At 37.3% G+C, this 11685-nt stretch overlaps 1 protein-coding gene across 2 annotated transcripts in view; it reads left to right on the top strand.

Moving 5' to 3' along the window:
- Positions 1–7886, top strand: part of STOX2 (storkhead box 2) — a 219495-nt gene extending 211609 nt beyond the window's left edge. For both annotated transcript variants that reach the window (XM_045018659.1, XM_045018658.1), the window contains one exon: positions 2012–7886. In XM_045018659.1, coding sequence (XP_044874594.1) covers positions 2012–2207 — 196 coding nt within the window. In that variant the 3' untranslated portion in view covers positions 2208–7886. The remainder of the gene's footprint in view (positions 1–2011) is intronic.
- Positions 7887–11685: the final 3799 nt, after the last annotated feature.

Below are 11685 nucleotides of genomic sequence, written 5' to 3' on the forward strand. Positions count from 1 at the left end.
TCTGGTTATTTCAAAGGCTTTCATGTGCCCAAGGAATGAGTTTTATTGTGAAATAACTAAAATGGGTACTTCTGGTCAATTTCAAAACCAGTGTAACTCCATTAAAGTAAATGGAGTTGAGAGTAAATTTGGCTCTTTAATTCTAATTAAAATACTATTATTACCTTCACACTTTACAATAAAAAAAAGTTGGTTTTGGAGTTCCTTTCTAGGAAGCAGGAGTGTTTAGTACACCTGAGTAACCAAAATTACCATTTCAGCACCATAAAAGGAAAATTTTATTTTAAAAGGATGACAAATTGGAAAAAAACACACTTTAATAGGATCTTGATAATGAAAGAATTCCTTCTACAGTCAAAAGACACTGAAGGTATTTTATCTGTAAAATTCTTGAACATATCCGTATTGGAAAAACTTCTGTCAGACTCACATTGCATTTTGCTGATACAGCTATTCAAGTTGGCTCCAGGTGCCTTTTAAAAAATAAATAAATAAAGAGGTCATGCAATCCTGCTGCTTTTCCCTCCTCTGGAGTCATACCTAACCCTGCCATCAATCTGCATACACAGCTTGCATTGCAGGATGACGGCAATCTCAGGATATAGATGTTGTCATGGTCAGTTTGTGACATCAGAATTGAAAACGATTGAAAATCTGGAAATGATGGTTACAAATTGACTAATATGACTTCATGTGAGAAATAAAGAGCAGGAACTCATGAATTGTAAAAACAAAGGCTGTTTTTCAGTCATCTGTCCATCCCCAGCTAAAAGTTTAGGAAGAGACGTAAGAAAATGAGAGGGTGTGTTTCTGCCTGTCATACACACCTTGAGTGTTATGCAAATTGTCCATTCAAGCAAATAGGTAATACTCAAGGCAGAAGAGGGCCAATGGTAAGCAGAAATGTACCTATTAGAACGTATCTCAAAGTTTTCCGCAAGGCAGCAGTGATTTTTAGTAGTTCTGTTTCTGTTTATTCCACATCTGAATTAATTCCTCTGTGTATGGTTTTGTACTCATCTCCACAGAAATAATTATTGTTAACAAAGAATTATGGCTGTAGGTGGAGAATAAATAGCAGGAGCAAATGATTCATTAAAAATAAAGTCTATCTTCATGCAAATGTCCTCACGGGTAGAACATAAAAGAGGAGGTATAATATAAAAGGAGGAGGAGGAGGAGGGATAGAACTGACTTTAAATACAATATTTTCAAAAATTGGTGGCTCAGGTTTAGGCCTCTGTGTCCTTATTTAGATACCTCATTAAATGGCCTAATTTTCAGAAGGGCTGAGTGCACAGCCATCCCACAGATGAACAATTTACTTGCATTAAAAGAGCTTTCTACATTAGATAAAGTGAAATTACGACACTAATGCTGTTTAAGGACCCAATCTTGCATCGTGATAGTCTTAATAGTGGAGGGCATTCAGAATCTCAAGGCTCAGATGCCAGCAGCTAGAAAAAATGCCAAGAAATGTCATAATTGGAAGTATTACAGCTTTAATGGAAAATTGTGTCTTCAGTTTTGTCAGAACTACCAGAAATGTTCTGTGTGCAAATATATACACTAATGGGGAGGCATAAAAACACTGCCCAGAGGAGAATTCTCATAGTTCAGTTCAGCCACATGGCTGATTCAGTGAAACTGTTCTGTGATTCAGTGCACCAGCCTGGAAAGAAATGTCATCTATTTCACATGGAAGTTATTTGCCTGAATGAAAAATCCAGATGTTTGATATTGGCTCAGACTTACAAACTTTGTGGGACAACTTCAGGTCTGTTTAGTACTATACCTGTGCGATAACCTGTTGACCAGTGAGTACATTTGCAATCTCTTTTGGAGTAACATGTGAATAATCAAACTGATATGATTCATTGGTGTGACACTGCATGCAAACACAGGAAGCCCATTTTAAAACACCCCAGTCAGTTTTCTTCTTCGGTCGATATGGGGGGGGGAGATAGCGGTGTGTGTTTGTTTTGTTTATTTAATTTATTTTGCTTTTTAGTACTCGCGAGAGCCTGGCTTCCAACACTTCAAGTATTGTTGAAAGTAACAGACGTCAGAACCCAGCCCTGAGTCCTGCACATGGTGGCGCAGGTCCAATGTTCAACTTTCGTGCAACTGCAGACCCTCCAACAAGTGAAGCTGAAAAACTGCAGAAACCTGCTAACTGCCTACAAGCTTCTGTTACTAGTGTTTGATAGTCATTCTGCCTCAGATCTTCTGTTTCATCCTATACAGCAAAGTTTACGACACTGGGACTGATGTTTACATCTTTGGAAAAAACGATCATCTCATCCACAGTTTTGGTGTTTCCTTAAACTGTGCTGCTATGTAGGGACAACAAAGAAATCTTTATTTCAAGGTATTGCTTTTCACATTTGCAGCTCTGTAGCAACAGAATAGCAGTAGGGATAATATGTACACCTTTGCTTCACTTAATTGTAACTGAGCACATATATGAAAGTCTAGACACTGTAAGTGTAATCTGCATTTTCAATGTCCATGCAGTTGCCAACTCCATTTAAAAATGCCACAGATGTGTGATGCCCCCTGTGAGGGTTAAACTCGGCCACAGAGTTGATCCTTTTATTTCAGAAATTGAGCCACCACTAAAAATAAACAGCTAGGTCACCTTGAGGAAAACAAAGCCAAACATGACTAGTAAAGACCTCAGCTCTATCTGTGAATTATTTATATATCAGTCATTTTCACTGTGAGTTTTCATGACACGATTTTGCAAGAATCTATAAAAGCAAGTCAAAAGAGGTCATGTTTTAAGTATGTGGGGTGGGTAAGGGGGAATTGCTGTATTTTATTTTTTTGTTTCAAAAGTATATGAGATGCTTGTCTAAAACTTAACCTTCCATAATTGCAAACAGAGTTGTAAGCCTTTGAATTCAGGTGAAAGGAAGGGAAGTCTAACTATGGTTGAGGCAAAGCAAATAGTGACAGAAAAGGCGTAACAGGTTTTTTTAGTATAAATCAAATATTTAAGGAAGGTGATCTCATTGGTGTGGCACGTCTGATATTCCAACGTGCTCTTAATATAAGAATCAGAATAACAAATTTGTTTGAACAAAAGAGAAGTTCTTTGTGATACAAATGACAAGCATGGCCTGAAGAGTTGATTTCTTTCTAATGGAAGGACATAATTCTATTTTATATAACTTTTAAGTAGAGTGCCTAAATTAGGCTGTTGAAAATAGCGTGCATTGTAGTGGTTATCAAAAGAGAAATTTAGAGAATTATAAACTTCAGGCCTTTTAGTCAATGGGCGTTATTTACAATTCAGCATTTTATGGACATGAATAGCTTTTAAAATTACTTATGATTTGAAATTAAATGTGTTCATATGGTTGATCGAGAAATCCTAATTCTGCAGGTGTGGTGTATCTTATTTGTACTCCCTTAAATTGTTATTCCAAAGTAATTTATGCTAAATTGATTACTCCAGAGTAACTTACAGATAAGCAAACTCCACAAGTAATTTTTAGGTATAAAGGGCCAAGTTCTGCTCTGTTACACATGCAAACATATACTGCAGCAAACTGTCTCCAAAAGTTCCCACATTTGCTATTTTATCAGAGCTGGAAGAAAAATGAACACATTAAAAGGATGTTTTCTTGGGACCCAAGTATTACACCCAACAGTACATATTCAAAATCAACATTTTCTTAAGTTTCTGGTGACATGTATAACTTGTATAAACCATTTGAGCTTCACTCATGTTCTGTATTGTCATCAGAATTCTTTAGTAAAGATACAGCTGTATATTACACAGTTGGATATAGCTTACATACTTATGAAATGGCTTTATAACTCTGGACACAATTGGTTTCTGATTCTGTCAGGTATATCCTACAGAACCTATGTCTATACTGCACACATCTAACTGGTTTTCTTATTTTTAATGCATAAATTCCATTTCATCAGAGCAATAAGACCTTTCAGTGCACATAAGGGAAATCATTGTGCTTCTTGGTTGGTTAAAGTCACTTGGCTCTTAGCCTCCTGCCTTATCATGCCTTCCAAGCCATGCTATCATGACCTAATAATATTTTGCCTGTCCCATCTTATTGCTTAAATATGTAACTTCAGGATTGCTTATTACATGCAGACTCGAGTCTTTTTTGTGAGGCGTCATTATATATGATACAGTGGCTGACTGTGATTTTTGTTTCTGAGATATGCTCTGATGTTAGTAGTATGTATCAATTCAGTAAATAAAAATGTTTGAACAATATCTTAACTTATAGCTGATTATCTGAAAGTACAGATTGCAACATTAAAATGTGAACAGCAAAGACAAACTTTACCTTTTTGGGGAAAACATTTTCTTCGTTATAAACTTACTAAAATGTATACAGGTAGTTGACTGTACAAAAGACATCTTTCCAGAGAAATATCATAGTATCTACTTAAAAACTGTATGGTATGTGATTTCTGAAAGTTCCCATAGACCAGCAGACAACATAAAATGTCATATTAATGTTAACATGGCATACTACCTGTAATAATGTGTTTCTCAGAATATGGAATGTAAACAGAAGTTTCAGATAGAAACATTCTGATCTAGAATTCTTTTTTTTTTTTTTTTAAATCAACAGGGGAATATAAAGAAATTCCATTGTGAGGTTCTGGTAACAAAACCACGGGAGTGGAGCTTGAGTGCTTTGTATCACCTTACTCCTTCAATGAAATCATAGCCTTGTATTACATGGTTGCTTATCTGTCATTCTTCTTACAATTTAAAGGTTTACAGAATTAGATTAGGTTGAATCTGTGTTGTGTCAACTTTAAAGGGTCAACACGTCTGTCGGCATTTTGCACACTTTAATATGTATTATTATAATACGACGTTACTTTTTTGGTAATTTTTTTTACATATATAACTACCTCCATGAATTTGATGAAATGCAGCAACATTTAAAAAAGTGTTTTGTAAAAAGCAAGGTTAAAAAATTTCTGAATCATTAGGTCATGGTGTTCTCTTGTGTGTCAGAGCTTGCATACAAAGTCATTATGTTTTCATTGCCATGATTTCCTTTTACTGTATTAAAATTGGCTTTCAATTTAATAATTTGAGATTTTGATGAGGCTACATAATTTTGTTAATGGTGAACAGAAGCCTAATACCTTCCATTGTCTCGCCATTATTGCTAAAGTTTTTACCTGGTAGACAGTCAAAATGATAATTAAAACAACGAGGAGTCCTTGTGGCACCTTAGAGACTTAGTTGCTTTTGCTGATACAGACTAACAGGGCTACCCCTCTGAAAATGATAGTTGTAATTTAGCAGATTATTAACACCTACAGTATATGAAATATGATTGGCTGTTTGGAGTTTAACAGAAGACACACCAGGTATTTTTTTGCCAACCTTCAAACACTTTGGGCCCTATTCTGCCTTCACTTATGCCAACATATCAAATCAGAACTTCTCTTGAATGGCAGGAGCTATGTGCTATCCAGCTCTCATTTAAATGATGCACACTTCATTTTCCAAATCCCATGCATCTCAGATGCTTGCTTCCATTGAAATTAATGATAAAACTTTAATTGACTTTTTTGAGATTAGTATCAGGTGTATACAGAGGTGCCCATCCTGCAAAGAACCTGGGCAGACTTCCAATAAAAAGGGGGTTAGCTGTACAGTAATAGCCAATTACAAGTTGCCTTTTTTTAAAACTAGAAAATTTTCAAAAACCAAGGAAAATAAGTGGAAGTTTATGTTCAAAACCTGAATTTATTCAAGCATACAGAATCTCAATACCATTACTCAGATGTAAATTAATATACAATCGCTAGATGAGCCAATTTTGCTGTGCAAATATTTTAATTTAAAAAAGAGAGAGAGAGAGAATAGTACTCATTTGACTCCGCAGAGCAATGTAAACACCCACATGGTAGAAAGTAATTCTCACCCCCATTCAAACAGTAAAATCTATTTGAAAACAAAGTTTTTGATGAATCACAGTTTTTGATGAAAACGTCGACCTTATTGCTGGAGGTGGTAGTTTATTTTTTGAAAAAGTAGGATATAAACAGTATTTGGAGCCCATCATATACTATGATGATATTTTGCACTTATATTTCATGCCTTTTACCTGAGGATCTCAAAGCGCTTCGCAAACCATTAATTAAGCCTCACAAGCTTGTGAGGTAGGCAAATTTCATTACCAGTCATTTTACTCACTGACATATTGAAACATAGAAAGTGACATATCCAAGATCACACAGTCAACAACGTGATTATCAGTTTCTTTATTTCATTTGAGTCATGACAATAGGTTTAATGTTTTAATATTTAACCAAAGTGCTTAATGTTTACATTATAACAATATTCTTCTGAGGTGTTACAGTTATTAAAGTACGAGAGAAACTACTTTATAGTCCTGCACTGGATTTTGATTTTGGAAGTGCCAAAAATGTTCACATTTCAGCAATAGGGCTGCTGCCAGTAGTGGTTTCAGAAAAGTCAATTTTAACTAAAAACTTGTTTTTCAAATACATTTTACAGGGCTTTCCCCAAGGTGATGCTTCAAATTGCTATACTGAGTAAGTGGAGGGTCTTCTTTTAATCTAGTGTCACACCATAGTTTACAATCCTCTCTGCTCCTCTGAAGAAGACAATATAGTATTAAAGAGAAATGCTGCAATTTTTTACTTAATTCCTTTAAACATATATACTTAAATGTTTCCCACAATAACATACATAATTTAATTAGTCTATAGTTTATTCGTGCATCAGAATTTCCTGTTTATATACAACATGCCCAGCTGGAATTATTGAAGTGCCACTGGTGTGAAAGGAGGATTGGATTATCACCTTTTTTTATTTCTTATTTATTTATTTATTTTATTTTTTTGGTAGCAGCATTTCAAATTTTACTTCAGTTACACAGGTGTATATCTGGAATAACTTTACTGATTTACACTGAGATCAGACTCAATCCTTAACTCCATTGAAGCTTTGTTCTAAACTGAGGGTTTTTGTTTCCCTTCCCTGGGTTAAATATGTAGAAGAGGCAAAAGGCCACTCACACTTGGATTTGAAAATATGACTTTGTTTGAATAAAACAGGTGTTTCTCCCATGCCTATATATGAAATCTGTAGTGAAATGCACAGTCAGCAAGCCTTCTGCCCCCCCGCCTGGATGCTAATGCACAACCATCTGTTTTGCACAGTGGAAGGTCAAATCTCTGTTCAGTATAATGCACTCATCAAGCTGTACAGTGGATAAGAGCCGCCCAAAGGATGCCCATGTGAAAGTATGAAAGGTCTGAACAGGGCTCTTAGAGTAATTGGCAAAGATGTTACTTTTATACAAAGAGGAGACTTATGTTTAAAGGGATCATAATTCTGCAGGTAACTTTCTGTGAGTGACTGAATGTGACTGTTGCATTAGGTTTAAATGAGTTAATAAATGCAAGTGGGACTTACTGTATGTTAGAAGGGAGTTTTGCAGCCAAGACTGCCTTGTATAAATGTGTTTGCACTGAAAATAAATTTTAAAAATTACTTGGTCTCTGGTTGCTGTAAAGGTCATCCAAGATGGATGTTCTGTTTATATTGTATAGTATTTCATATGAAATAATTACAGTTCATAAAATGTCTTCCCTAATGTTACTGATTTATAACAGCACATTTGTAACATGGTTTTTATTGTGTCAGTGTACCATATTGTAAATGATGATTACTTGTCATGCTTAGTATAATAATTTAAAGGAGAAAAGGACAGGGATTTTTGTAAGTCTATATATTTGAAAGTCCCTCCATATGGTAATATTGTGTACATGTTGTTTAAGTAGTGTTGTGTGAAATATCCATTTTGGATTGTGTTACTTTTTAAGATATTAAATAACATTTGGTTATATGTTTTCAGTGGGTTTTTTTGCACCTTCAAGGGATGTGGAGGGCACATATGTTCTTGAGTTTCATCCAGTGTTTCTTGCCCTCATTTAGTAAAATGTGCACAACAAATTTGCCATCTCAAAAAACAAAGGTAATTGCAGCTTGATATTTTCATGTATACTGAATGAAATCTCTATGAGCATTTCTAGTAATAGAAACGCAAAGGTGAAAACTAAACATAAGTATTAGAATTAAAACTCCCAATTTGAATTGGACATACAGGCTAATGCAACTACAATTAACATATTTATAACTGAATATAGTTGAGGTGGATCAGACTTCTGTGAAATTCAAAATCCTTGAAAGCATTGTAAAATCAATTGGAGACAAATTTCAATTTTCCTTTTTTTTCCCCTTTGCCATCTGTGTGGGCCAGAGAAGGTCATGGTACACAGACAGTGAAGCGGAAGAACCACTAGCAAGGTGATTGTTTTGGTGAAGTGCAGATGACATTGTGGATGGAAACAGACTTGACAAATCATAAACAAGATTTACATATGCAATTTTCCTGCCCTAACAGACAAGGCAGGAGAAAGGGTTATGGAGAGATTCTGACCCAAAAAGTTTTGGCTTGGCTCTGGAGAGTTGGCTTGACTAAATCAGGCAAATGGTGGTTGTTTTGGTAATGTTCACATATGCCCCAAGGTCAGGTATAAAGCATTATGTATTAATGTTTTGGATATCAAGTAAGAGTTTCTATTTTCAGTGGGTTCTGGCACCCATTGTTCCTTGACTTTTCAATTCTATGTGATTCGTATGACTATAATATTACACATACTCTTTTCTGTAGTGCCAGAACAAAACTGCACCCTTTTACCCATCCATCTGTTCCCTATTGCTTTTCATAATCTCATCCCTAAGAATAGTTTGAGACTAGGAAAAGTGGTCATGTTTCAGTAGGGGTTGGCTGACACATTTTAATTAACCCTCATCTAATAGAATCATAGAAGATTAGAGTTGGAAGGGACCTCAGGAGGTCATCTAGTCCAACCCCCTGCTCAAAGCAGGACCAATCCCCAGATAGATTTTTACCCCAGTTCCCTAAATGGCCCCCTCAAGGATTGAACTTACAACTCTGAGTTTAGCAGGCCAATGCGCAAACCACTGAGCTATCTCCTCCCCCCCAAAAAAGAAGCGTATGTAGATATGCCCTACATTGAGCAAGTTTAGAAAAATGCTCTGAGTAGCCTGTAGGCAAAGCAACCTCATTAATCACTCCACCAATCATCAGTCCTACAGTCAAGTTCTGGTAGCCCAATCACTGTTACGCAGCAGTAATTTGGGCCCAGTTTGTTTTTTTTCTCAAATACATCTCTCCTGGTTTTCCTTTGGTTGGTTTGTTTTTTGTAGTGTTGGAGGACTTCACAGGATAGCTTTTCACCTCTTAATCTGTGATTTCACCTGCACATTGTCTCAGAGGAAACCTAGATTATGTTCCCAGGCCCTTTATACACACTTCTAGAACTATATTTGGAAACCCATGTTTGAACAGGCTTCATACCTGTTCAGGCTGAAGGTTCAGAAATCTGGAGACTTCATGCAAATATCTTCATGTTTTAATTTGAATATGTGAATATGCTTTACCAATGTCCCGATTAGCAGAACTGTAAACCTGACAAGGATGCAGCATGGAATGAGCTTTAGAAGCAAAGGTATTGCTATGCTCTGCCATCTCCCTGGAGTGGTGTTGACAGAATTCAGGTGGCAGCTTGAGACGCTGCTGCTCCTGCTGGACTGGGTGGAGGGATGCGGTTCAGTTGTCTTGCAGCTGCTGATGCTGGCTGCTGCTTGGCCTGGACTGGAGGAGCCATCTGACAGCTTCCTGCCATTTGATGGGGGTGCTTTGGTTTGGCTGAAGCTGGGTGCCTAGCTCTGGCTATTCCTTGCTTGGCTGCACCTGCCTGTTTGGAGAAGGGGCTGACGGGGGGTGAGGCAAGTGGAGTGTTGTGGGGATAAAGAGGGTTTTGGCCACTGGTTACTGCCCACCCATGGGGCCAGGCTAAAATAGCCCAATGTCACTTTAACAATAGCTCTAAGCCTATGGCCAGGAGTGGGCTCAGCAACTATGTTCTCTTGCTCTTTAATTGGAGCCCTGGACTCTTAAGCGTAGATTTCCCACCTGAATGGACCTTAGCATAGAGACGTACCATGGAGTGTCTCCCTAGTTCTCCATATCAGGAGATTACTCCTGCCTAGGAGCTTAAATGTGGACTCTGGCTGGCATCTCATCAAGAGACTTGGTCTCTGTCTAAACATAGTTTCAGTTAAGCTGGTTCTGAATCAACTTGTCTGGCCACAGTGGTTTCAACCCAATAACTTTTTTTTTAAATGTACAGTGTGCCCTTCCTTCTCTCCACATGTCCCCCTGTATCTGAGTCTCTTTACCTTTTTCATTGTCTGAGTTTTCCTGCAAGCTAATTTTTCTATAATGTATCTCTTCCATTTTCTTCACTCTTCCAAATTATCTTCTGATTCTGCTTCTCTTTAGCATCTTATTTTCCCCATTAGTATTTTCTCTTATTTATTACTTTTCCTTGACTCTAGATGTTCCCTACTTCCCTCTTTATGTTGTTTTTTTTTACTATACCCTCCCTCAAAATCTCATCCTCTTTGTACAAACTTCCTCTTTCTTCAATCCCTTTCTCTTTTTAACTCCTGCTAATTTGAAATAGCTCAGTTGAGGTGAACTGAACAACAGCTTCAGGAAAGGAGCTCCTGCCATTAGGTGTCTTGTGAAATGCTGTTCAGGATTTGTGATTTAAAAAATGTGAAGGTGTCTAAATACCCCCAGCCTTTCACCAGCACTGCCATTTATATCCGCCCCCTCATTTCCCTCACTACCCTTTATTCCTGCAATATATTCACTACCAAACTTCTCTGTGTATATTTATAGCTGAGTGAAGATGACTAAAATCCCAGTCTCTGAAGAGCTTTGTGATGTTTATACCACATCGCCTTCCTCTGTGCAATAGGGCAAGCCACCTAGGGTGACCAAGACAGCAAATGTGAAAAATCGGGATGGGGGTTGGGGGTAATAGGAGTCTATATAAGAAGACCGAAAAATTGGGACTGTCCCTATAAAACCAGGACATCTGGTGACCCTAAAGCCACCTCACAGGAAGGTAAGTGGGTTTTGGTTAAGTCCAGTTGTGTTTCAAAAATTGCTACCCGGATGCTGGTCTCTTACCAAATTTTCTGAACTATGATATGGGGAGCTCACAATTCAGACCTACTTGCTTGGTACAACTGATAGCATCAAGGTACAGAAAGTCTTGCAGCAATCTCAATGACCCAGGAGCTTTATTTGGATTTATATAATAAAAGTGGAGGAGCTTGGTTTGCCAGACCAACCCGCAAAGCCAATGCTGACAAACTGAAAAGGCTGCAAAACACCAGTCTTCTGGACTTCATCGACATGCAGAAAGCCTTATAAGCCAGTCATTGTCAAAGCCAATTTTACAAATACTTAATGAGGCTGTTAAAAATGCTGGAGACAGAGTTTATTCAAACAAACATGGCTGTCACATCATACTTTCTCTTTAAGCAAGAGACACCACACACTACAAACTGGAGGCCAATGTTAAGTGCATTGTCATATGTTAATCCTGAAATTGGACACTGGTTCCAACCAAGACCAACAAATGCTCACTATCTTTCTGCAAGAAACTCAACTGACTGGTTAGAAGCATGTAGTGAACAGTGAAAGTCTCAGCAGTTGAAAAAGTGAAGAACTATCTCACCACATTCAGAAAATATGCATA

This window comes from Mauremys mutica, chromosome 5, assembly GCF_020497125.1.
Source record: "Mauremys mutica isolate MM-2020 ecotype Southern chromosome 5, ASM2049712v1, whole genome shotgun sequence".
NCBI lineage: Eukaryota > Metazoa > Chordata > Testudines > Geoemydidae > Mauremys > Mauremys mutica.